Below are 27,838 nucleotides of genomic sequence, written 5' to 3'. Positions count from 1 at the left end.
TTCCATATTCCCTGTGTGTTCACCTTTATCACGCGTTAGCTCTCCACCTCCAGATTTTTCCTGGTAAAAATAAATTCCCATGCTCCCCATTTCTTAGCACATGACCCAGAAAATGAAGACGATAGCTCATTGTTTTCATAATTCCCCTTATCAAGATTACCAGCAGACAATTGCAAGGTGGCCATGTGAAGGCGTTAACTTCAGAAGTATGTACTTCCACATTCACGGTGTGGCCATTGGTATACTCAGAATGCATGGTTCAGTGTCTGTTTCCCTCCGATGAAAATCTTTAGAATTTTCTTCCTTGTGATATTTCTTAATGAATCACTGCTGCGTCTTCCTTCCTTTTCCTTGTTGTTGCTTTCTTCGAGCTTGGTCTAGAAAAGGGGCCATTGAGCTCCTATCTCATTTGCATTTACACCTTAAAAATTTTATACGGGAAAGCTAAACACAGAAAATCAAATGCTATAAGAAGTCAGAAGTATACACATTTATGAAGATGGGCGAGATTCTTCCAGGCTGAGAGCAAGAGGCGCAGATTATGAAGGAGGAAGAAGAAGCTTTTATTTTGTTTTCGTTGGTTACAAACATCTTCCCAGAATCCCAGTTGCGCCATATTCATAATCCTTGCGATATTCTGTACATTGTGATCCTTATATAAATTTTTACCAGTAGTTCGTATAGACTTTTGTGATCTTTATGTTACGTATGGTATATTTTATAATGTGTAAGGCAGAAAATGAAGCAACATAAGTAAATTATTCCGCATAATGTTGAGAGACTGGGTTTACTTAATCAAAAGGTTATGGAAGAAAGATGGCAATGGTAGATCTCAATGGGTAAGTGTTACTGGGGAGGTTATAGTGTAAATCAAGGCACAAATTTTTGCAGAGGTTTCCATATAGCCTGTAGAAGTAGTCTGTTCCTTTTGATGTAGGCTAAGTTGATTTGATTTTTTCATTAATCAGGCCAGGGTAAATAGCCCTATGCTATGTGATAGACTACATTGATTGTTCATGAACTCATTAACCATTCTTGTGTCTGATGCATTTTTTATCGCCATTCATTATTCAAATGATTGTAGCTTAGGCCCTAATGGAAGTGCTAAGAAATACATGAATGAAAAGATAAGCAGTCGTTAGGGTAAAATTCTACTTTAAACCATTATTACGTTTTGGACATAGAAGTATCATTTACCAATATTGTAACATGTTAGAAATATCATTTACCATTACTTTAACGTGTGCTTTGAACATTTCAGATGTTCGTTTCATTAGCTAATAGCCTAACCTCCATAAACTAACCTTAATCAGAGTGAGAGCTATCTGTAGGATTAAGGTCGATGTAGGGTATACCTGTCTGTCATTTTGTGCTTTCCCCTTACCCAAAAACCCCTCTTTCCCACTGTGGTCTCATGAATTGTAGGTTATAAGGGTGGGGTCTGCCTTCTCTAAAAGTACTCATTTGCTAATGAAGCAGATGTCAGACATGTTCAGAACACAAATTGAAATATAGGAAAATTATTTTATCAAGCTCAAAATGCAAAAATGGTTTAAAGTCAAATAGCTTAATACTGGGCCAATCACAGGAATTATAGGGATAGGCTAGAACCAAACCAACTGTATTTGCTAGGGCCCTATCTTGGACCCCTATAGTAACTTGACCTTGAAAGGCTGTGAAATATGCAGGAATATACAGGAATGCATTTTAACCTTACTTAGGGTGCCAGGTCCTACTTGAATGGGGCTCCACCCTGTGATTCCTCCAACCCAACATGGTCTGTGGTCCTTCTTGGCTTGGCAAGGGTATAGTAGGTTATGCTTTTTGTCATAGTAGCCAAGGTTTGCCTTCATATAGGCCATCTTGCTGTCTGATTCTATCTATCTGACCTAGGTAAGGCTTGCCTAATTTACTTTATTGATTTTGGTATGGTCAGTGAATCATATTTAACCCTCTCAAGCTATGCTAAATGTAACTTAGCAAACCTCCTTGACAGGCAAGCTTTAAGGTTGGCCTATTTAAAAAAACAATCAATGGAAAGAGGAAGATATGCAAATGCAGTCTGTATGAAAAAGAAAAAATCTAAAAATTTTCTGTACCCATCACAAGAAGTTGATTGTGAATATTTTCAACTCTGTGTAGGGCTTCTGTGCTGAGACACTTGCAAAACTAGCAGCTAATCTTATCAAGTTGTAAATGTTTTTTCTGATGTTTTTTTTGTCCTTGATATTGTAAAATTACAATTACAGCTAACATTATATCATAGAATATAAGTAAAATTACCAACATTCTCCAAGTAAATTTATCGAAAAATATATATGAGATATACAGTAGTGGGACAAAGATATATAGAACTTTCCCTCATGACTATTCAACCAACACACTTAGCTGAGGTCTGGGTGTTGCCATAAGAATTGCCATATTGTCATTTATAGCCCATTCAAGCAATATTAATTTTTTTGGTAAAATTCATTCAAATAACATGGCACCAAGTAATAATTATCATAAGATGCTTGCTGTACGGTTGCCAGTACAATTAGCGTGCTTCAGTCAGTGTGTGCCGTCCTCAAGGAGCCAGAGAATAGAGGTCTGTCAGTACATCCTAAACACCAGTTTGTTTTCAAGTGGAATATAAACTGTTGGGATTAAAGATTGAGGTCTTGCAGATTGCCAGTTCGTATTCTTGCTTCGTAATTTTGATATAGGTAGTTAGAAAATAAATAATCTTTTCTCCCAGTTAACCAGCTTGTCTCTTCCAAAGCATTCTTGCTGATATGCCAGATCATCTTATATTAAGGTTCCATTTCACACTCTTAGTAGTCACTTTGTAGCTTTAGACTTGATCTATCCACTTTGACAGGCAAGAAGCCATATGTGAAAGGTAAACAATGCCTGTGAAGCATTGAATATTTTAATACCTCTCTTGATAGTGTCAGCCTGTTGTGTCACAGGACATGTTTTAGATATATTATCAAGTAACTTGAAATATTTCAAAAAAGAAAAATAAAACTGCTTTTGAGTACCGTAGGTTTGTTGCTACAATAGCTTTTGCAGGGTATTAAAAGTGGTCTTAATTGATAATTTGGCTAACAACTGCAGGAATTCGTTTTATGTAGTCTTTACAAATATGTAGTAATGCATATTGTGGGTAATGGAAAGTGTTATATTAGAAAACTGGGTACTTTCACACACGCAAACATTCTTACAGTGTCCCACCTAACAGTGCATTTTGCTGTTATTCATTGTAGTTTTTGTATCCAGGGAGATCATGTATCAAACTCTGCTGATTGCTGTAGCAGTCCTTGGCACTCTGGTGGGCATGGGTTTGATTGTGGCCATAGGGTGGTTTTGCATTAGATGGCTGAAGAAGAGAAGCATTGTTCATGGACAGTGTTGTTGGCATCATGAGACGCAAAGCTATGATGCTTACAGCTTTCCCCCTCCACATCGAGAAAGAGTGCAAATGAGATGTCTTCGAGGCTGCAACAAATTTATGAGACATTGTTGTCAGATGTCTCTTAGTAATAACAATACTGGTATGCACCTGTTTTTTGTTTTAGATTGATGTTAAACATGGTTTTTTGTTCTTTGAAAACAGTTTTTGAAATTCAAAATAATAAAATTGTTTCAAGTGGCTGTAATATATTTTGTCAGTATTTTTGAATGTAGTAACTGAAATATACTTTTTTTTTCAGGTGTATCAAGAGGTCTTGGTTTAGGTGCTTCATGTGTAAATGATCCAGTCCCAGCTCCCCCTGCCCCTCGTAGCTGGACCCCAAGTCCTCCTTATAACTGTCAACAGGATAATATTCAATTAAGAAAGGGAAATCAGAGTAGAGTGGGAGAATTCTCATGCCATTTGGGATCTCAGAGAGTGTCTACTCCAGACTCTACAAGTAATAAATGTAGTGTACATGAAAATCAATTACATTTTAACAAGAAAGATAATTCATATTGTAGACCTCACTCCAGTTTACCCTTATCAAGTAAATACCAGCCTGCAACAAATTCTAAAGGTGATTTCACAGATATCAAAATAGATATAAATTCAGGAGACAGTGAAAATAGCTCTGGAGTGGTTGCTCTTTCCCACAAAAAGAAGAAAGCCTATTTCTACCGCAAGAATAAGAATTCATCTCACAGTTCACACCATCAGAGTGCACGCCAAAAAAGAAGTGTTGAGAGGAGAGATATTTGTGTCAGCAAACAACCCAGTGTGTTTTCTGATAAACTTGAACAATGTAAGAAAGGATCCACTTGTAATGATCATCCAGCTGCTTGTTCCAGCTACTGCATTTCGCCTTCAAAAGTGCCACAGTCTTTTGCCACTCAGAAACCAGTTGGTATCATGCATAACTATAGTGACAGAGATTCCCCAAACTGTCCCAATTCGTTCGATCAGTGCCTTCAAGAAAATGGAATTGAGATTGGTCAGTTTCACAGAAATATAGTTAATCATGAACCCTCTCGAAGACTAAAGAGTGTATTACCACAGATTAAAGAAAATTCTTCATCCCCTGTTTCTTTTATTTCAGCAACAAGGTCTCCTTGGACACATGTGGACAATCAAGTTGATGATCAGGTATTCATCTTTTCCTTATTTTTTCTTTTTATTTTTTAAAAGTGTTGTTATGAATCTTATACTATATATTCCTTTTAGTAAGAAGGTTCTTGGAGTCTACACTTATTCATTTATAGGTGTATTTAAGATAAGAGAATCTTTAACAGCTGAGCAGTTTTCTAGGTAGATAATTTAAGTGTAACATTTAATGGACACATCACATTACTTATGATTCCAAACTTGCCTGGAAGTCTTGAGAGGAGGAGGGATTATTGAAGGCATTTACTTGCATGCATTCTTTGTTTCAGTAGTAACTTTCTTGAGCTTTGGAAATTTATATGACCTTTGTCATTTCCTTTTGATTATGACCCTCCAGTGGTGGATAGTATTTTAATAGTTGATTGACCATCAGCTCCAGTCGAATTCAGAATCTAAAGCAACTTACAATATTTAGCAATAATTTCCAACACAGCATCATACCCAGGTGGTCCTCTTCCATACAAATGATTTCCATTCCAAGAGCTCATATATAAGCTCATTTTGTTTGTAAGTCCAACGGAGTTAGTTAGCCTGTGGCAAAAAGCAGTGTGCAGTAATAAAACTTTCTATTAAGACAATTTAATCTTTACATAGAGTAAAGTTAATGATAAATGAAAGCTTTTAATCTTTCCTTGAAAAAGTGGCAATGAAATATTTGAAGCAAAGATACACCCCTTACTTTGTGCAGACACAAAAGTCTGTATCATTGAAATTTTGTGAGTTGAAAGTTTTTATGTAAAGGACTACTTGCATTGGATGAAAGTATGAAGAAAATTGATTATATACTATATTATTGATAATAAATTAGAAATGCATGCTTGGCATGTAAATCTTATTCATTGTAATGATTTAGATTGCAAATCAGTTTAAGATATAACTAAAACACCAACTTATTTACTGGTAATTCATCACCCTCTATATTGAATAAAGAGCATTAAAAGTTTCTTGCTTATTTAGGATATCTGATATTATTAAAAATCCATTACAATAGAAGTATGTATGCAATGGCAGGATGTTTATTTTGATTGTAGTAATACTGTATATTGATTAGTAGTAATGCTGTATGTTAATAATACAAGACTGTACAGTACGTGCTTCCATTAACATTGTTGTATAATTGCAGTATATTTCTTTAAGAAACTTAGAAATGATTTAGAGTCATTAGTATGAGAGTGTAATTTACATTATTTTGTTTTACTATTGCACTTAATTTATACAAGCCACACCTAACTTCATTCTCAGTGCTCTTATATTGGGATTTTTTGTTGGTAGCAGTCTGATGACTTTTCCTGTATTTTAGGATTTTCACTTCTTTTCATAGTACTTTTCATAGTATGAAATCATTTGTATTGCATCCAGGGTTTACTAAGCTATTTGGCAAAGAATACATACCAGTTTTGAACATTTGCCATTCATTGTTGATCAAAAATATTAAGATCATTAACATTAAAAACTGTAAAAAGTTGGTTACTTGATTGAAGTAATTAGGGAAAAATTAGGGATAAATGGGGAGAGGCAGTTTTTGTAATTACTCTAGAATGATAAATGCTGAAGCCTAGCAGTCTTCATTTTTTAAATTTAATTAATGTTTTTTTTATTATGAGAAATCTTTTAGCTTTGGTTCAAAGTCACACACTGTAGAGACATAGTGGGAGATTGATTTATAAAAGTAGATTCTATTGTGAGTTGTAGAATTACATTGTGTAAAATCTTGGATGGTAATTTATTGCTGTATTTTCCAGACAAACACAACCTATCTTTGCCCAACAAGATCTGTAACTAGTCATGTTCTCAACCCTCCCATATCAAGAACTGATGAGCTAATTAGGAGAGATTTTGCTGATAAATATGGGTTTTGTCAATCTTGTGGACACCTTCCAGATTCACACAAGGTCAGTACTGCTTGTGAAATTTGCAATCAGTTTCTTTAGTATAGCAAGAAGTGTGTTATGTGAATATCTTGTCTGACACTGTGCTTTTATAGGTACAGTAGTATGTTATTATTATAAGTTTGTTTAAGGGAACCAGTGAGTCTTATTTATAAACTACAGTAATAGGGCTTTTGAAGGGTTTGTTCATAAATAACAGGTGAAAATTGGAGCAAAGTAAAGCTGAAGAAGTTGGACAGCTAAGAAGAGATTGGAGATAAATGAAAAATAAAAAAGCATAAAGTAATGCAGTAGGAAAGAGTCCTGCACAGAACCTTAATACCATCTACAGTGCACCATGCAAGGCTCAGTGAAAGTGGCATTCCCTATTGGGTTGATGTACCTTGAAAAAAAAAAACCGTAGGGGATACCACTAGTGTTAATGATCGTACTACATATGATACTACTAGTGTTCCTTGCACGGTAAATGGTTCTAAGGCTCTGTGCAGCATCCCTTTGAACTGTGAAGGATACTATCTCATGTTCCTTCAAGTAATTTGAGTAAAATTCCAGTTTGTTTTGACTCAGTTGGCAGTTAGATTAGCTGTCTTTGAGCTGAGCACTTTCTGTATACTGTATCTTGATGGGTTAATTATGCAGCATACAAATGTTCATCTTTTTGTCATATATGTTATTATACAAAGAAATTGACATATTTACAAATTAAAGGGTAGTTGTTTAACACAAACCCATACTCTACAGTAGCCTAATCCTGTAGTGAGCTCCCCAAATATATGTACTCCATAAAAAGATGACATTTGCCATCTGGTTAGGTATATCAGTGCTCCAGAGCTCCCTTCTCATAGAAAATGGTCACTCCCTGTGTGTCTGCCTTGCAAAGCAAACCAATGATATGGTGTTTGTAGACTTCTTATCCAAACACATTTAATTTTTTCACTTTCTTAGCATTTTCTCTCTTATCCCCAATTGTGGCATTTCTGGCCGTAGCATTTTTATTATAACTTTTAGGTGTTGGCATACTGTATATTTACTCTGTGTGGCTTGTGAGTGTTATATTACAGTACAATGCATACTTGTAAATTGACCGTTTTAATGATTGAACAGCAAACTTTTCAGTGTTATGTTGTCTTTGCAATGGTGTATTAATATTAGGATTTACTGTAGCTAGTTTAGTTTTTCTACACAATTTTGATTTGGCTGGGTATTTGCCTACATACTGTATAGAAATATTTGGAACAGTATAAATTTGCTTTGGAGTCTTTTGCTTGAGTTTGAAAAACTCACTGTTTTGTACTTGTTGTCATGAATAATTTTTTCAATAATTTTTTATAGTTAAGGAAATTTGACATTCATTTGCTTTGTTGTTACTCTATAAAGTAGTTCCTCAATTATCTTTTTTCACTTTATCCAGACATTTTCTGTTACATTCTTAGCACTGCACTATACTGTACATATTAAATATAGGTACAGTACATAACAAATAAAAAAACTGCACCTGGATGGTTGGCAATGCTGATAGGCAGAATGAGGCAATGGTAATGCTCCGCAAAGCCATAAACAAACTGAGAAAGGGGTATTGTAGGGGTGGTAGGCCAAGGTAAGCTATTTAGGGGTGTGCCAGTAAGCTGAGTTGGGAGGGTCTTATCTGCAAGGAAGCTTTCATGACTTATTGGCTTAAAAACATTGTTGTCAATTAAATATCATTCATTTTTAGTTGTCTGTAAAAGGAAACTATTGAGATGGTTAATGCATTTGTTTATCCACATCTGCGGAATGAGGCTAGAGGGCTGGAAATTTGTATGTTGATCATCCACCTCCAATCATCAAACATAACAAAACAAATGATGAGAGGTGCCAGCAACACAGGCCACCACCAGGCCATGGCTGAAAGTTTCATGGGCTGTGGCTGAGAGCTTCATACAGCATTATATGCTGCACAGAAAAGTTGATTGCGCCAAAGAATCTTTGGCTAATTTTTTTACTTGTTTTTATCACTTTTGATTAGCTGAGTATTGTGGGGGTTGAACTTACAGTTGGGAAGCTGTTGGGCAGGCCATTATACCAATCAATTTTATTTTAAAAACTTAATGTGTTTTTGCGTTCATTGATTTTAATATTAAATAAGCTTGTCTGAAGTTGAAATACCATCAAACTGAAAAACTTGAACAGATCATGAAATAGTATTGGTGTAGAGTGCCCAGCCATGTTATCTACAAACACCAACCAATTCACTCATTTTCTTATCCCAGAAGATTACACCAAATTTACTTTTTGTTCTTTGACTTCTTGAACTTATATACTTACTTTGATTACTTGAGGTTATGCACATTGCTAAATGTAAGGCTATTATTAACCTTCCGTGGTATAAAAAAGGGTAAAGAATTCATTGTAATTGCTATGCACATATCTCTGACTGACCACTAGAGCCTAAATAGTTCCATTTTCACCATCGTAATTGTAATGTATTATGTTTTTTAGTTTTGTTATGTTGAATATATAGATTAGGTCAAATTCAGCCAAAACATGTACAGTATTTTTCGCTTTTTGGTTACACTTATTTCTGCAGGCGATGAATTTGAGGGAGAAATAATCATAAAATTTTAGCTCTCTCCCATGAAGTGATTTGAACCTTTGCATGGTAATAAGAGCATTGTTACCATTAATTAACATGTTATGAAGAACGATAAGAATTTGTTGCAGCTCTTCTGCATATTTTTTTGTATAGTACTATACCTGTACTGTATATTAAATTCACATTCCTTTTATTGAAAATACACAATGCATGTCATTGCCAATCTCCCATTGAACTCTTTCTTTCCAGTTGTGGGAGAATCTTTGTCTGCCCATACTCTAGTATCTGTTGTTTTCGTATTCAAAGGTATAAAATTTTACCTACCTTTCTAAGTCTTTATGGACCCTTCACCCTGAATTTTCGTAACAGCTGCCATTAGCAGATTTTTGTGCTTTGATTTTGCAGCATTTTTAAATTTTTTCAGTTGCTGCAAAATTTTATTTTTTCTTTTTAAGGTGGTTTGAAACATTTCAGTTCATAGTAGCCATCATTTATAGCCTCCACAGAGTTTAATGTTACTGAACTTTAATTGTTGCTAAAAAAAATTTACTCTAGTTCTTTTAAGGCTGTCAAAAATATTGATTAAACTTTGCTTTCATCCCCTATCTTTCCATTATAGATGTCAAGGGGTGTGAAAATGATAACTCGCAGTACACAGACTTACTGGGGTCACATTCATTCCATCGCCCAAGTGGACGAGACACAGGAAACAACAGTTGACCCCATGCCGTCATTATCATGGGATCATCTCACCCCCATGCCATCTCCTGCATATCTACAGACAGTAGTAGTTGGGACAACCAGAAATGATGACTTAATTACTCAGGAAGATGAGAGAGAATATGGAATTAGCAATACTACAGATGAAAGAGCTGTACACCAAGATAGGAGAGATTTGGTATATTCATCACACCATGAAAATGATGAAAGGGGAGCTGTGGGTGGGTGGTAGAGAGATCTTAACGTTTTTGTTTGTTGTCACGGAGTATCCATTGTTATTTCTTGGTCAGACTCTTACAAAACTACATAGTTTGAAAGTTACTATGTATGACTGGAGATTTGAACTCTATGTCTAATGAAGAGATAAATTAAAATAATGAAATTATGTTTTGTTTAATTAATCATCACATACACTTAATTTCTGTCCTTATATAAATCCTCAGCTGAAAACCCTATTGGACAGAGTCAACAGACTATAAACCCTAAACCCAAAAGGACTTCAAAGGGAAATCAGCCTGCAGAGAAAGACAAGGTATAGGGAAAGGTGATAAATAGATTAATATGAAGGAATAGAAAATAAACCTATACACCTGAAATTCAGGTGACATCGAGAGAGAGCATGAATGAATTTGCTCCTTGTTTAAATATTTTGAGATTAGAAGCTTCCACAATGGCATTAGACAAATTATTCCACATTTTATTTGTAACCAAGATAAAACAGCAAATTGAGCAGGGTTAAACCTGATGCTAGAAAATGACACACTGCTTACAGCAGCATCCTGCCTTGTATTATTATATCAGTGTTTCGTGAATGCCAGATATTTTAAAGTTAATTAGTTTCCATGTTTTCAAGCGCATGTCTCTTAAGGGACCTTAAGTGAAGAAATATTTAAATCACTAATTAGTTAGCAATCCAGTTCTATGCAAATGGTAAAATTGATTTTTATATAAGTAACTTGCCAAGTAATTACATAGCCATAAACTTTCTACCTATGGCAGTCCAGAAATTAAAAATTCGCAGTAGCGCTAGGATTTGTTTTGGTGTAGGTATGTGCACTGCCTGCTATCGGGGACCAGGAGGAACAACTTAGCAGAAAGATTTAATTTGTTTTCTGCCAGCCCCTGATCAACAGTGGTGGTTTTTCCTGCAGTCTTTTTCATCTTTTTGTAAGTTTTCAAGTTTTCCTGGTGAAGCACTCTTTATTTGTTGTGGCCATCAAGCCTTAGCTATCGTGTTAGCTTTTGTTAACGTCAATTTAGCTGGTTTTTCAACATGTTTGATTTAGCTCTTCAAGCATTAGATTTTGTTCTGAGGGATGTAGGACTAGACTTACTAAATCTTGTTATGATTCCCATACCAAGTGTGTTAAGTGTAGGGGGCAAGATTTATAAGGACAACACTTGCATTGAATGTCATGATTGGGACGATAAAAAATGGAAAGTTTTGCAGTCCCATCTGGACAAATTAGATAAGGATAGGAAAAGGAAGGCGGCTGCTAGAACCAAGAATAGGGCTAGCGTAGAACCTCTTCTTGTGACAGAAACTATAGAGAATAGTACTATTTCCTCTCCTTTAATTCCTGTTGCCTCCCCTATCCTTAGCCCTCCTACCTCTATTCCACGCACTCCTGTTCCAGGTTCCCATGCTTTCAATCTCGACATCATTGCAAGTCTTGAATCTAGGTTTGACCAAAAGTTCGAGGTTTTGGCCAACACTGATGGAATTGGGGTCCTCCTTTAAGACCTTTGTTGAAAATACAATGCAAAGAGTGTTGGTGCAGTGCAGAGTGAGTGCTGAGGATGTGGCTGCCTGTCCCACCGGTGCTCCTAGATGAAGCTCCCTGTCCTGCTCCCCTGCGCTGGGGAGAAGACATATTAGAGGTTCAAGGAAGACCTGTGGGGTTTGCCCACAGGTAGTCGCCCCCTCCATCAAGCCTGTTGCATGTTCCCAGGCTGTGACTGAATGCTGCCGGAAAGGTGTCTCTATTGGTGTGCATCATCTGTCATCAGACTCAGCAGATTCCGGCCCTGGAAAGAAGCGTCAAGGGCACTACCTCGTCGCCTTGCGCCCTCTCAAGAGGCATACCATTGGTGCAGACAGCTCCCCTCTGCCTACCAAGAAATCCAAGGAGGCCAGTCTTAGCCCCCAGCCTTCTTGCAGTTTCACTGTTCCGCCTTCTACTTCTTCAGCTTGTCCCCAGGGGTTGGCTTGGGACAGTCCAGAGTTGGTTTCATATTTTGACCAGTCCTTTCTGGCTCCCAACCGCCAAGAACCTGAAGATTCTTGCTCCTGAGAACCCACCCTCTCCTAGACGTCTGACACTTGCTCCCATGTGCCAGTCTCATGCCTCCGACTGCTTGGCACCAGCTCCTGGGCATCATGCGCCATTGTGCGCTGGCTCGGCGCCAACCTCCCCGCTTCCTAAGTCACGCTCATCGGCGCAGGAAAACTCTTCGCTTGCTCCTATTCAGTGTCAGTTGAATGAGCTTATGAGTTTTTTTTAAGAAAACCCAAGTGGTCTCTTAGCTTATGTAACCCAGTAGCATGAAAATGTGGAAGAAAATGTTAAAAGGGAAATCAAACCAATTGATGCATTTAAAGCAGTATTACAGTTAGGCATTAAGTCCACAGAATTATTATTCAAAATCCTGTGCATTGTATTTTAATTTCTTCCTGATATTTCAGTAACTTTAATGTGAGAATTCTGGTGAGGGTAAATGGATACAGTACCTTGTATTTCTGAATATATTTTACTTTTATTATTTACAAATGATATTTAATGGTAGTATGATCAGTGATGTAATAATAAAAAATATGAGCTACAAATAAGGTATATGTACCAAAACTGATGAGTAGATCATAGAAGATCAAAGAACCTTACATATTTTACAGCTTTAATAATTATGAAACTCTTAATCTCCTCTTGTTAGATCATATTCATACAAAGGGTACATTAGTAATGATAATGGCACTGATGAACACAGGAAAATATTTCATAGTTAAGTTGTATTAGTCAGTCCAACCTTTCACATCTTGTTCTGGCACAGCCCATGTTGCAATGGCATGGATATCAGAACAACTCCCAATATTCCTGATAACAGTAAAACTTACATTGTACATATATTATTTTCTTTTTCCTGTAAGCTTGCTGTAATCAATATAGTACAGTATAACATAAAGATGTTTCAAATCTCAAGAACAGATCATATAGGTAAATAAAGAAAAGCACATGCACTTGGGATTTTGTAAGAGAAGCATCCCAAACCTTAGAGAGACAGTATGCTGCATCATTGTGTTTGATCAGCAGAATTGGAACGTAGGTTACATTCTGTAGGCCATAGAAATGTGTGGACTAACTCTTGGTTGTTAGTGGAGTAAAGGTTTGATTTTTGTTGTCCAAGAGAATTATTTACATTTCATGTTAGCTAAGAATAATATACCAAATGCCAGTTCTTGCTCCCAAAGATCTTGTAATAGGATGTTAGTGCTTTACATTTTTTTTCCTATAGAACAAAATCTTTCTCTCTCTCTCTCTCTATCTCTCACTCTCTCATTCTAACTCATTGTCACTAACTCCTCAGGTATTGGAAAGATGAGTTTTGGCAAAACAAGAAAATTACAACATTTTTTTTTCAAACAGGTTCTTCCTTAATGTGTAAAGTTTTTTGAGATTCAGCAGAGATTTCATTGATGTATGCAGCATTGTCGTGGCCTATCATGGGAGTTTGAGCTTTGGAATTTCCTGAGATTGTGAAGACATTGATGTGATGATGTTCCTCGTTGTTTTCATCACTGTTCACTGCTTCTTCCATTTCATTTGTATCAGTCTGTGTGTGTTCCTCCCGTTCATCACATGGTTTGGTCCTGGGTTTCATGACGTACTAAAATGGACGAAGGAAAGGGAAAAGAGGTGCATTTTATAGCCATGCATAGGAGCGTAAAACAAAAAAATTGATCTTAGTATCATATAAGAGAACATTAGATATTAGAAATTTTGCATCCAAAATTCAGTAAGGAAACAGATGCTGTATTTATGACTGATTTCACTGAGGGGCTGCGAATCCTCTATTGTTAGAAAATTAAAGAATGGCTAATAAGTTTATGACATATGTATGAAACACAAAATTCAAAAGAAATGTACAGTTTATGGCAGCTATACCTCAAATATCATCAAAACAGCTGATTAGTGGATGTGTGCTTTTATAAAATATTTAATGCATGCAAAGTGTTTCTTTTAATATAGTAATTACTGTTACCTTAAAAGTAAACAAACTTAACCATATTCTAATGCTATCTTTTATACTATTAAGCTTAAGATTTTATTTACAGTGGTATTATTTATACTGTTTAGTTTTCCATTTTATTTACAACTTTTCCCTTCTCCATACGTTTATTTGTACAAAACCCTTATCAATATAATATCCAGTCACTATAATAAAACAAGATAGACCATTTAAGTTAAGTATTTCAAAAGGATACTCTTTAGATAGATCTGACCTACCATAATCACTTCCACTTTATTCTTTATTTAATTGGGAGGTGGGTTTGTCCACACTTTTTGTACTATACTTTATGTCATATTCTTTCTCCATATTTTTCTAGTGTCCTTTCACTCAGTCAGGTAACTGGTTCTGTCTTATCCCATCTAACAAAGGTTAGAGAAAATGTGAAATACAGAAGTGAGTGATGTAATGCATTCCATATTTCTTCTGTGGTCATCAGCAGGTTTCCCTGTGCAGTATATTGTTTATGTTTGAACAACACTAGACCTAACACTAGAGCAGTGAGTGTTTCAGTGTTCAGCTACTGTATTTTGTAAATTTCTACTATTGTTTGTACAGCATTAGCTTGTCCACAATGTTTGTGAATAATGTCTGACTTTGTGTTTCATCGTTGAACTGTAAATAATGGAATGTCTCACTACTTGGTTTGTTAGTAGTATGAATGAAAAATTATGGACAGCAGGTCGTCAACTGAAATCACTCATTTAAAGAATGAAGGATTAGTTTTTCATTCAAACTTAATTGGAAAATGACATGTCATCAAATCTGATATAGATTTACTGGCTCAAAAAATATCAGAGACGTTGTGTGAATGTTGTGGGTACAGGTACTGAAATTTAATGCTGTACGATACTGCTGTATGGTGAGTGACAATAGGATATTCTATTTTGTGTGCTGCTGTGCTTTTTCTTGTAAAATCCAAGTATGAACAACATGAGAAATATCTGCTATAAAAGGAAAGTGGATGCTTGGTATCAGCTGTGAGTGCAGGATTATCTTACAGGAATGTTTGTAGCTTCTTAACTTCTTACATGGTTCTAATCCATGTTTAATGGGAGAAAAGGAATGGGGTTCACATTCAAAAGAAGCTGAAATAGGAAAGTTATTTGAAATAGGGAACACCTCATTACTTTATTGAATACAGTACAAAGTTATGCATGGAATACTGTAATGCAAAGTCACAGAAAATAGAAAAATGTAAGGACTGAGAGAATTATCTTGAAAATTGCAAAGATGATCTTAGTCTTGCAGTTTTATTGTAGGCTCTGAGGAGAGCATAAGACCTAATAACAGTTTTGGATGATATCATTACATCAGCATTAGGAAATTATCAAAATATTCAGTGTTAATTCATGAGGGTCTTTTTGTGCAGATGTTTTCAAGAAGGCTGCAGGTTTTGTTTGTACTGTACAGTAGGTAATTTTTGCTTGTATCAGTCCCATGTGTATCATAGGTATTACATTTGCCATGACTACTACAGCTCCTACAAAGTTTAGTTTAATCTTTATTTCATTGGCTCTAGAACTTGCTTGTGCCTTATTACCATGTTTTAGTGATGTTTGAAGGAAAGTAGAGATCATCAGCACTTGTTAAAATGCAAGTATCAGAAAATTAAGAACAATACTATGTAACAAATTATGTACAGTATTCTCATATTCAAATTTTACATTTTTCAATTTTGCTTATATCTGTTTAAATACAATTTGGGAGCAGAGTGACTTGTGTCCAAAAAGGACAGGATAAAAGTTGACCCTTTGGAAAATATAAGATGGGAGGTGATTAATAAGTCAAACTTTGTGTGAAAATATGAAAGGGCACGCTTAGTGATACCAAAAATCTCATTTGTGTGTCTTGTGTCAGGAAGTGACAATGGGGTGGGTAGCTTTTGGATTGCTGAGAAATTTTTGCATAATCAATATACTATATATACTATTTATCCCCCAGAAAGAATTACTTTCATCTAAGAAAGGCAGTATTTTTCAGTCATGTGATGCAGAGTACTGTAGTGTTTTTACTGGAAAAAAAACAAGTCTCATATGGAAGTATACAAATAAGGAAAGGAGAAGTGCAATTGTGTTTCATTTGTGATGTTTATATCATGAAATTACAGCATGGATGGTTTGGGAAATGGGGAGATGTAAGTGGTGTTGTAGGTTTTTTGTAGAATTTTTAGAACAGTGAAATTAATTCTTTTCAATAAAAATTGCAGGATTTGATTTAATAAGCAGTGGTATTTTTTAACGAACGTCAGAGTTTTGAATTAAAAATCCATTATCCATGTGGATTTCTGGCTAATCCTTACCCTGTAAATTATTTTGAAAAATTTTAAATATTAGATTTTGAGTCTGGCTCCCGTATTTTTGTTCTTTGCACACAAGCAGAGACAAAATAAATCAGGATGTCTAGAAACATGCTTCCATACTCAGTAAGAATAAGGAAAATGAAATAGGTGAGTTCATTTCCTTGCAAAGGCAGTATGTCTGATCTTCACTACAGTATTAGTTGCATTACAAGTTAAAAGCTCTCTTTTTGTGTAGTAAGATAAGCATAACGATAAAGAACATATTAATTAAGCATCATAGATAACATTTAAAAATGTTTAATGTTCCAATAAGGAAAGCTTCAAATGTGATGTAACTCATGGTGCACTGATTTTTTTACAAGTTACCCTGCTACACAAATATGATGGCCTTAAAATATATTTACTGGTTTGTTTTGCCAACTTACTTTTGAGATTTACAACGTACTGAAGCATCAAGGCAGTTTGTGTTAATTGATAATAAAATAAATCACACACTGAAGCTCTTCACTGAAGTAGGAAATTTTATATTCTGTACCTGTCTCCATCAGATGGAGTATGTATTATTTCTGATGTGAAGGCATTTTCAAAGTTCAGTAATTTAAAGCCTGTTATTTCACCTGGACAAGGTTCACCTTACTGAGTCTTACACACACACACACATGTGTGAGTGTGTGTGTCTGAAGTGTATACTTATGTGAATACAGAATTTAAAAAGTGGCAAGTATTTTCTAATTGCTGTATTTCTCATTGGCAGTTACTCAAGTTCATTGCTTAGAATTTGTAATAAACTGTTTTTTACTACTCATAATGAGTATAGGGAATGTTTGATTTCAGATGAGAAACAACTCCATTTTGTCTGTTCGCCTTTGTTGTGCGTTCACGGATAGGGAGTAATAATTGATTTAGAGATGAGCTATTGAAAAATGTGACGGAAAGAGTACATATGGTTCACATTTCACAATTTTTTCAGCCTTATATAATTGACAAATAATCAAAATGACTTAACCAAAATTACATGAAAGATCTAATGATGAATTCTTATTCTGCTTCCCCAGTTTGGCTTTTGGCAAACAAACACACACACACACACATACACATATGTGTGTGTATTCAGATATATTAAGCCAAACAAATATAGTTCAGTGTTCACGTCATTATACCTCGGGGAGTAACTTTCACCCAAGGGGAATTATAATTGATAAGTGCTTCGTCACCAGTGGGATTCAAACCGCTGTCTGGTTTAGAAACAACGATGTATAGTGAATTTTGACAATGCAGCTGTTCAAATCCCACTGGTGGTGATGAAGCACTTATTATAATCTTTCTTGGATGTAAGCTATCCTGAGATATAGTGAACTTGATGTTAAATCATATTTGCAGCTTAGGATTCGTGAATATAAAAATGTAACAGCTTATGTGTATATATATGTATAAATATGTCTGTGTATGTATGTAAATGTATACAGTATATTATATATATATATATATATATATATATATATATATATATATATATATATATATATATATATATATATATATATATATATATATATATATATATATATATTGTATATATGATTATAATCACTTTTGTACATGGCTCATTTATCACACATTACCACAGGTTTTGACTTTATTTCCAAGCCATTGACAAAGGTCTGAGACATAGTATTAGAAGTCACAAATATATATACTACATAAACCATACTGACAAACATACACAACTGTTTTAGACTACAGATCCACCCACAGGCAGGTGTTAAGGTAGGAGTGCCTTCATAACTTATTTGGCTAAAAATGACAATATACTCACAGGGGACAATAATGATAAACGTACCGACCATAGGAGACTGCAGATCCACACTTAAAAGGTGTCAGGGAGGTGGGGTTGGAAAACTCATTAGCTCTGCTGCTTCTGTGCTGTGTTTAACAAATATGATAATCTTATTTCCATACAGTTCTACAGCCTACATTGAGATTTAAACAATTTACAAATTTCTTTTGATATTAAAGGATCAAGTTTATACTTCCCTTGACTGACATTCATATTATGGTTGTGACTTTCTTTTATAAAGCTAGATTCAACGATATTCCTGTCCAGTTGATAGCATGATTGTTGTCACTAACATGTACAGAAATACCACTGTGCATATCTCACACATTTTTTGTGCTGTTCTGTTCTCTTTTCCATTGCTTTACCTGTTTGGCCAATATGAAAGCCATCACAAGACTTACATGGAATTTTATATACACACCCTTTAGCATTGTTGGGAGAGTTCTTGACAAGTACATTTTCATTGTTCATAAATGCGACCATAATACCAAAGTTCTTCAGCAGTTTTTTGTGTTGTAAGGTTCCTTTTGGTTTTGATACGTAGTCTTTTTTGCCGCTTCTAATGCATTGTTTAATACACTGTCAGGATATTTAAATTTCTTGCCTGTATTCCTAATCTTATCCATTTCCTCATCAATATATTTAATGCTACATACACGTAATGCTTGTGAGTTTTGATGTATCACTATTCACAAAGGTGCCAATTGATGATCTGCTTGAGTTTTTATCGGAATTATTGGGGAACACATGGCTCGATATCCCATTTTCTAAGAGCACTTTAATTGAACTGATTAAATTATGTGTGAAAGAGTGTAAATTTGAATTTAATGGTAAATTTTACTCATAAAATTTTGGTTTGGTTTGAATCTAGCTTATAAAAGGAAGTTACAGCCATAATATGAATATCAGTCAAGGGATGTATAAACTTGATCCTTTAATATCAAAAGAAATTTGTAAATTGTTTAAATTTTAAGGTAGACAATAGAGATGTATGGAAATAAGATTATCATATTTGTAAACACAGTACGGGGGCAGCAGTGCTAATGTGTGTGTGCGTATATATATATATATATATATATATATATATATATATATATATATATATATATATATATATATATATATATATATATATATATATATATATATATATATATAAATACATTATATATATATATATATATATATATATTTATATATATATATATATATATATATATATATATATATATATATATATATATATATATATATATATATATATATGCATGTGTGGTGACATGAGTGTTTCAAGGCCAAATTGCTTACATAAACTTAAAGAAGAACATTCGTGTAACCTTTCCAGGCGACAGTCTGCATCCATACCTATGAGGATTAGGGTTAGGGGAGCCATTGCCTGGATGTGCTTTCACACCATCATCGCTGCGTCTTTTTCTTCTTCTCCTTCTACTTCTTCTTCCTCTTCTTCTTCCTCCGTCGTAGAAGTAGAAGTGGAATTAAGGGGATGGGATTCGGGAATTGTTCTCATAGCATCTGCCATGCAGCGTAGATCCTGATTGTTATATATATATACAATATACATTACAGTAATCATGCGGTGATGGTATTTTTGGTTTGTAAAAACAAAGGACGGTCACGCAACGTCAAGCGGTAACATATTTGTTGTTGTTGTTGTAGTGAATTTCAATGATGAGTTGATTCGTGAGGGTTTCTCCAGTGGAGTTGGAGCATTCGCGTTATTGGGTACTTTTGAACTGAAGGGAAATGCATGGTCCAATTGTGCCCTGCTAATCCAGTGACGTAGGTTGAAGGAAAAGCTAAGCAACCGACTGCAGCAGCTGACATTAAAGCCCTCCCTCATGGGCAAAGGGTTAGATGGAAAGGGAACATTTTTATGTATTTTAGTATCATGATTCGTTTAGAGATTAATTTTGTATCCTGGTGTAGCCTCCCCAAATTAGGGAAAACGGCTTATTGGGGCATATATATTTATACATATTTGTGTACTGTGTATGGTTGTATGTATGTATGCGGTATGTATGTTGCCTAGAAATAACTATAGTCTCCAGGTGTAAACAGGGAGGCCATCTTAAAAATTTCATGATTGTTGGCAGATGGTTAATCTTATAGATTTTTAGAACGATGTTCATTCCAGGATTTTATTATCATGTATTTTCCTTCTGACGCATCGATTCCTTTTCCAAATCAGGATGTGGAAACAATGCATCATAATTTCTGAGCCATGGGCAGTAATTGTAAGCTGCTGCAGTGGAGTCGCAGATGTGGGTAATATATTTGCCCGAATCAGTTGTGTGTGTTTGTGACCATGGTATTTTGAGAATGGATTCTGAACATACACTCATTAAGTTTCCCTTTCCCGATGATTTGTTTTGGTCGCTGCCAGTTAAAATTGGATAGTTTGTCGTCATTCAAACCATTTGCCTATTTTGCAATGTTTTTACAGCTGGCAGTGAAATTCGGCCATGTAAATTTGTTATCAATGAACACCATATTCTTTGGAAGCTGGAATTTCAAGTCAGTGGCCCATGTGGGCTTGTTTCATATGAATAGGGTTCGTGTTCTGAATAATAATGATATATTAATAGAAATTATTATGTATTTCTTGGTACTGCCGAGTGGCTTCGGTGGGGGGAGAGGGGGGGAGGGGTTGTCGTCTAGTCCCTCGACTGAGTGCTCTTGCTATTTAGTACGTTGAAGCTGATTTGTCATCAGCGGGTCACTGAAAGTCGGGCAGAAACTTTCAGGTTTTTTTTGTTGATACTGTGGGGATATAATTCATTTGATTTTTGTCGGCAGTTGTTCTTATCTCAAGAGTAATATTCTGAGTGGAATCATCCTCCTTTCACATGTCCTTATACACGGTTAGGATAAGACTTGTCTGAAGCGTGATATTTGGGAAGGGTGATGATCTTCAGCTTCCCATGTTTAGGAATTCCACCATAGTCTCATAAAGAAATTAGCAGTGATTAAGCTTTTAAGCTGCTCCGTTTATGTCTGCATCGTAAGCTGATGTCAAGCTTATAGTCTCAGTCTTCTGCAGTTACTTGAAAAAATGATAAATACACATCTGTATTTCCATGTGTACAGTAGACATTTGGGAAAGGCATCCAAGTGCCGTATACTTTCCCAGCTCAAAAAGAGAGAGAGAGAGAGAGAGAGAGAGAGAGAGAGAGAGAGAGAGAGAGAGAGAGAGAGAGAGAGAGAGAGAACGGCAATGGGCAGCGATAACGGACGATTTAAACCATCTTGGATGAAATATAAGTCAAGCAGTCAGGAGGTAGGCCTAGTATTTGGGAAGATGCCTGTTCTTAAATGGCTCATCAGGAGATTCCCTAAGAAGCAGTGACACGTGCGTGTGTGCCTATAGTACATAAGCAGAACAAGTGTACCATATTGTGAAGAGTAAGGGTTCTAAAGCCACCGTCCCATGTATGAGAGCTTAAAGTTTCTCATCCTCGAGACTTGCCAAAGACGATTCCTTTATCGAGGATCGTGTAATGAGGAAAATACACAAATACAACGCTGTTCTTTTTGTTAACTTCATCTCGTAACGCTGTGACTTCTATTTTTCTGGTCTGAAATCGGGATTCTGTTTCTGTATCGTGGAATTGTACTGAAATTATGAATGGCACTTAAATATACAAATACTCACATAATATAGGTAGACAGCTATATTAGCAAGCTTTATTTAGTAGCATACGGAGAGAGAAAATAAAATGTAATGTATACAGTGTGGGAAATCTTGTAACGTCCAGCCGCATCCAAATATACGTAGGAGGTTGTTTTTAAATATTGGCTTTGGGACTGTGGTCAAAGTATTTGACTACGCGGTTATAAAAAAAAAAAAGAAAAGAAAGGGTCACATTAGAAGGCTGAGCCTCCGACGCAATCCCCGATCCCTGTCGCTTATGTTTTCGATAAATTACGTAGTACCTCCTAATGTGGTTATCTGTGCACATTCTTTGGTTAAAAAAACTGGAAAATTCCTTCAAGTAACCTCTTGTGTTTTGTGTGTACATGTATATGTGTTTGTATAAAAATATCTTCAGTTTTGGTTTCATGTATCCATTCATTAGTGTGTATTGGTTTTCGAAATGAAATATTATCGATGGTGGAAGCCATGATAATCTCTCAAGATCGCAACTTCCCATCTTTTTATAGGGAGGATTTTTAGGTCTCTCCTCATTTCGAACATCACAATCGATTTTTGTTGTCCATTGCTACGGTGTCCATTTTAAATTTGAACTCACTGCTTTTCTATGTACAGTCTGTAGTCAAATGTTTTCTGTTGTAACTGTTCTATGACATGATGTGTTGCGCTTTTTGTTTTAGGAAAAAAATGTTTTCATATACTCGTTGGAAGTGGATGCTGGCATTCATTCATTACCTAAAAAAACAAAAAATTTTGCATGTAGTGTAATGGATGTTAGCGCCATGCATATTATTCACTAAACTACTAAACGTCAGTTTTGTTGGAAGATGCAAAGCCTGTGACCAAAAGGACTACGACAGAATACAAAGAAGAAGTTGTTAGTAAAGGATGATGCTTTTTGTCTCCCGACTACGACTTGTACCTTACAGTGACAGAAGTGAAATCTTGTTTGCATTTACTATCACCATTTTCCTAGAAAAGAAGAAGAAATGGTAAGTGAATTAAAGAGGAATTGTTAGTAAGGTAGTGGATGGAGGTATAGTTATATCAAGTACCTTCGTGAAGAAGTACCTCAGTGTTAACAGTCCAACACCAGTTTAATAAGGTATTACCAGCAAACCTTTCAGCTTGATTTGTAATATCCTGTGAAAACCACCACCATTATAGTGAAAAAGTGTAATTAACATTTCAATATATTCTAATACTGAAAAGGAACAAGCAGTATTTGAATCGTAACTGATACTGAGTTTAAATGTGATTGAAAAGAACTCTGGAAATTTTGTTGTGACAGTAATTCGTTATATGCACATCTCTTCACCTACTTATTTGAAATTCACTTTCTCTCTCTCTCTCTCTCTCTCTCTCTCTCTGCGGTGAAGAGAGGCTTTGCATAGATAATTGCTTTGACACATTCCACTGCATAGGCCTAAGTATCCGCTCTCGTGTGTCATACCTTAGCTAAGCCGAGGGGACCTATCAGCTGCGCCAGCGGGTTGGTGCGGTTGATGTTGGGGCCGAAGAGCGCCGAAATCCCGGGTATGACGTGGGGCGAGGACACGGGAGAGAACGGCCCGCTGGAGGACGTGGTCGTCGAGGTACCGCCAGGCGACGAAGGGGACTCCGGGTCGTCGTCGTCCTTCATCATGGGATCCATCCCGCCCTGCACCGCGATGATGTTGCTCAGCTGCAGTGAGAAGGAGAGTGAGCAAGAGACTTAGAGTTCCTGGTTCCTAAGCGCTCACCCCACAAACAGTTGCGGGCACGCTACGCTGTTCGCGTGAGGTGCAGAGCTTTATTCCCTTGTTTTTTACACTTTTAATTGTCTTTAGTTTTACTTTACTTTAAAGTTCTTCAAAGTGTTTATTTTAATTCTTGTCCATTGCCCTTTTCTGTAACAATAACTCCGAAAAATTGAAGATGTTTCTAGACTAGATATTACAAAATATTTCCACTTTACTTTTAACCCGCCCCCTTTCATTTCTTTTTCTTTTTAACTGAGGCAGATTCATGTTATTAGCTTTGACATCCATCGCTTTCCAGGTTAACAATCTTAATTTTCAGGGCCAGCCTTATATATTCCCCCAGTTTCCTGTTAGGGGATTTTAGGGTCTCTCAAGTGTCATGATCTTTTTGTTTTTCGTGTGGTTTTACACCTGAATGAATGTTCCGTGCTGTCCCCCTCCACTCTGCAGATATCACAGACCTCGTCCTTGTATTTACCCCAGAAGTTAGTCTTCAAGTTCAACATATCATACACGTGATTGGTTGTTCTCTCGCGCTCTTCTTCATGCAGCTTTGTTTTGGGATGCGAGAGATTTCAAAAAAAGTAATTTTCTTGCCGGTAGTTTTAAGACTTTTCAACGTTATTTATGAATGTGGTAATATAGAAATAACTTGCTAATTGCAAGGTATTTCTTACGACATGAAATTTTTTTAAACATAAGTGCTGTTGATGAAATATGAGAATGATTATCGTCATAAATGTGGATAGTTTAAAGACTTTGTAACGTTATTTATGAACTTAAAAGTATAGAAATAGATAATTATAATGTATTTCTTACGGCATAAAAAGTTTTTAAGATAAGTGAATCAGTGAAAATTGTAAAATTGTAGATTTTGAGGATAATTGCTTGGAATGGAAAGTACCCAGCTTTTTATTTGTTAATAAAGTTAAAATATTTTGCTTACCCTCAATATGGGTTTTGTCAAGTTTGAAAGTATTAATAGACACCATTAGCACCATTTACTTATAGTTTTATCTGTTATTTAATTATTGATTTATTACTTTATGAGTTTTTCTGTCCTAATAACTGATCTTTCTGCATTTTCTAATATCTTCTGTAACTTCCTTCAAATGAACACCATATTGTTTGAAAGCCTGAATTTCAAGCCAGTCCCCTGTGAGTTTGTTCCACATGAATAAAGTGTATCTCCTGAATAATAATAATAATAATAATAATAATAATAATAATAATAATAATAATAATAATAATAATAATAATAATAATAGCCATTGTACATTTTAAAACTTCATAGTATTTATTACTATGTTACTTGTTGAAATATCTCCTTGACAGCCCCTGCTAGGCTTAGGTATAGAACCCCTGACGTAACTGGTTTCCCGTGTGACCGCCCTCACCTGCAGCATGAAGTTAACAGTCGCTTTGGAATGTTGTCTGAGGAATCTCGGATCATTGTTTTTGATGCCCATTTGTTGCATGATTTTCTTCATTTCCTCCGCACTGCGGAGCACGGAACTCTGCAGCTTCTTGGACTGCAACGCCTTCATGATAAAGTTAGCCACCATCACCCAGTAGCCGAGTCCTATCATGATCCACAAGATGACTCCGACCTGGTACACGTACAAGTAGCTGCTGCCCTTTGACCTGTTACCTGTTTGAGAGGTGTTTAAAAGTCAGTAACATTCCAGAACGATTCGTCGAAGGTAATCAAATATGTGCCTCTACAACTCTGATCTTCTGAATACAATGCAGTTGCGATCCTAAGTACGTTAAACAATGCAACATTACTAAAAATGATTTGTGGAAAAGGTTGAAGGTTTCCGATCACTAAAGTGAAATTTCTTCAAAATGTCAAAGAAAGAAAAAACCCTCATAATGAAAATATGAGCATTTAGTGTAAAGATGCAATCTACCCCAAAATTGTTATTTCTCTCTTTCTCTATGTTGAATATTATATGCTGTTTATCTATTAATTACTTGTTTCTTAAGTTTCTTAACTGCTGAAACTTTTTTTTGTTTACATATTTATTTTCGTTACTTATTCTTTGTATTTTTCTGTAGTTTGTTGTTATATTCTGGAATAGAGATATGTTCAACCTGCTGATTTTTCGAGTTTCCTGCAGTATGTGACCACTACATTTGACGACGAGGATGCTCAGTCGATTGAAAAAAATCCTAGACCTAACATCAATACGGTGCTGAGTAAACCCCTTGGTGCTGTTCTTACCCGTGACGAAGTCTCCAAAGCCGATGGTGGTCAGCGTGATGAAGCAGTAATACACAGACTCTAAATACGACCAGTCTTCTATGGCCGTGAATATAATTGCTGGCACGAAGACGAACACCAGAAATCCGATGGCTATGTAGATGACGGTGGCAGCTGCAATGACCCTTTTCGAGTGCTGTTTTTCACTGTCGAGCTGTGTATAAATGATAATCACATATCTGTTCGTTGCTGGTGTAGGTGTGGTGTGAATACGTTTCTCAGAGTAACGCTACATTTCAAAACTGTTACACATTTGTTATAATACGTAAAAATTGCTGTGTTTTGGTAACAAAAATGAACTGCGTGCATTACCTTTGTCGTTTTCCATGGAGTGCTAAAGGTAAAAGAAAGATGGAAAGCATTATATCTCAATTTTCCCATGTAGCTGGATTATCAAAGTTATGCCCGCCAAAAGTGAGTCTAAGCTAGGCTAATTGTCTGTTTATCCGTCTGTCTATCTATATATTGTTCACTTATCTGATATGTGTGCATTATCCACTACTCTGTTGACTTCTATGGTTTTAAATACAACTGATCCCTTTATTTCATGGTTACGTAATAAATAATCTCTGTCTGTCCATTCATTGTTTAGTTATTTGATAGGTGTGCACTTAAGCCATTCCTATGTTGCCTTCTATGATTTTAAATATGACTTTGATCCTTTTATTTTATCCTGACTAAAAAAAAAAAAAGCATCTCTTTGCACCATCAAGCGCACAGGCAAACTAAAATTGACATAAAATTTTGAGCAGGCGTTTTGTCCCTGGGTATCTTCATTATCTGAGACGCCTCTTTCCAAGCAAACTCCTTGTATATGTGCATCTTTAGCCATCTCTAATGGTGCCATGATGTTGGTGGTAGAGATGGACCGAATTAGGCCGATAGGAGACCCTTCAAATATAAAAAAATGGATGATGGTGATGATGAGAATGATGATGCGAGGAAATGTACTCGACTTTCATGATGATGATTATATTGATGATGATGGCGGTTTAAAAAGGACGCCACTGGTGGTGACGAAGGCACCTGAACGAAATGTGGCAAAACTCGGACAAACCTTCGACTTGAAAAGCTGGAAGAGTTTTTCGCCGAAGAACTCGGAGGTCCAGGCAAGGAGAATACCCGTCAGGGGGATGCCCACCAGCGCGTATATCATGCACACGACTTTCCCGGCGTTGCCCGAAGGGGATATGTGGCCGTAACCTGGGATGGATAAAATAAAAGTAAACTTTTATCACGTTGAATTTGTTTTTCTTCATTTAGGCTACCTTTCTAACAAAAGTTGTGAAATTACGGTTCTGTTTGTAACCTGGGATGGATAAAATAAAACTTTAGACGTTAAACAGATTTTTTTTTTCATTTTCTTTTGACAGCAAGGCTGTAAAATTACGTTTCTTTTTGTCTCAATTTATGTCATGTATACAAATTTATTATCAGTCTTATTGGTGTTGTTGCTCTTATAGATAACAGAAGAAGCATTGCTGAAACAGGGGATTATCATTAACTTTTTAACATCTGTTAATTTCTGCTTTTGACCAATCATCAAATTAACATGGGATTGAACATGTTAGTCGTCTCCATTCTACAGAACTGGAATCATTTGTCTGTGTGTGTGTGTTTTTTTTTTTTACTTCCCTTTTAAGTGATTTTTAAAACTGCTTAACGCATTGTCTTGTGGTTCATTGGCATTCATTTATTTTTGCAGGGACGAAGTGTTGGAGTTTTTGACTGTGCCAGGTCGTCATTGCATAGATAAGGTAAGATGCTACATTGTTCTTATAATATGTGTAGATATTTTAGACTTGGGCGGTTTTCTTTTGCGTAGATAGGCGAGATTTTTGTACTTCCTTCTATAAATATTCTAATACACATACGCCCAATCATATATAAATATATATATATATATATATATATATATATATATATATATATATATATATATATATATATATA

The 27,838-nt window shown here is 35.7% G+C and overlaps 3 protein-coding genes across 7 annotated transcripts in view; 2 read left to right on the top strand and 1 right to left on the bottom strand.

Annotated features, from left to right (window-relative positions):
• The first annotated feature begins 572 nt into the window (after window positions 1-572).
• LOC136828832 (uncharacterized) lies at window positions 573-10,166 on the top strand. Of its 2 annotated transcripts, XM_067087093.1 has the most exons (6): window positions 581-839; window positions 3,262-3,536; window positions 3,696-4,430; window positions 4,536-4,582; window positions 6,343-6,492; window positions 9,681-10,166. In XM_067087093.1, exons 1-6 carry the CDS (start codon window positions 817-819, stop codon window positions 10,011-10,013), a joined length of 1,563 nt encoding a protein of 520 aa, XP_066943194.1. In that variant the 5' UTR covers window positions 581-816; the 3' UTR covers window positions 10,014-10,166. The 2 variants fall into 2 exon arrangements, with proteins under 2 accessions (XP_066943193.1, XP_066943194.1); XM_067087092.1 differs by having other exon boundaries at window positions 573-839; window positions 3,696-4,582.
• Window positions 10,167-12,513: 2,347 nt separating this feature from the next.
• LOC136828833 (potassium channel subfamily K member 16-like) overlaps window positions 12,514-27,838 on the bottom strand; it is a 116,620-nt gene continuing 101,295 nt past the window's right edge. The window contains exons 4-10 of one of the 4 annotated variants that reach the window (XR_010850237.1): window positions 26,943-27,088; window positions 25,847-26,039; window positions 25,017-25,270; window positions 23,331-23,561; window positions 22,800-22,849; window positions 19,570-19,756; window positions 12,514-13,663 (exon numbers count right to left, since the gene is read on the bottom strand). Coding sequence is in view for 3 of the 4 variants with exons in the window: in XM_067087094.1 (XP_066943195.1) it covers window positions 13,415-13,663; window positions 23,331-23,561; window positions 25,017-25,270; window positions 25,847-26,039; window positions 26,943-27,088 (1,073 nt within the window). In the remaining variant the exon portion in view is untranslated. The remainder of the gene's footprint in view (window positions 13,664-19,569; window positions 19,757-22,799; window positions 22,850-23,330; window positions 23,562-25,016; window positions 25,271-25,846; window positions 26,040-26,942; window positions 27,089-27,838) is intronic. The other 3 variants (XM_067087096.1, XM_067087095.1, XM_067087094.1) reach the window with 3 other exon arrangements.
• The window catches only part of LOC136828830 (WD repeat-containing protein 44), a 200,460-nt gene continuing 200,212 nt past the window's right edge, over window positions 27,591-27,838 (top strand). The window contains exon 1 of the mRNA XM_067087089.1: window positions 27,591-27,642. The gene's annotated coding sequence lies outside the window, so the exon portion shown is untranslated. The remainder of the gene's footprint in view (window positions 27,643-27,838) is intronic.

Source organism: Macrobrachium rosenbergii, chromosome 43 (assembly GCF_040412425.1).
Source record: "Macrobrachium rosenbergii isolate ZJJX-2024 chromosome 43, ASM4041242v1, whole genome shotgun sequence".
Lineage (NCBI taxonomy): Eukaryota > Metazoa > Arthropoda > Malacostraca > Decapoda > Palaemonidae > Macrobrachium > Macrobrachium rosenbergii.
The sequence above is the reverse complement of the archived record's forward strand: the minus strand, read 5'-3'. Positions and strand labels throughout refer to the sequence as shown.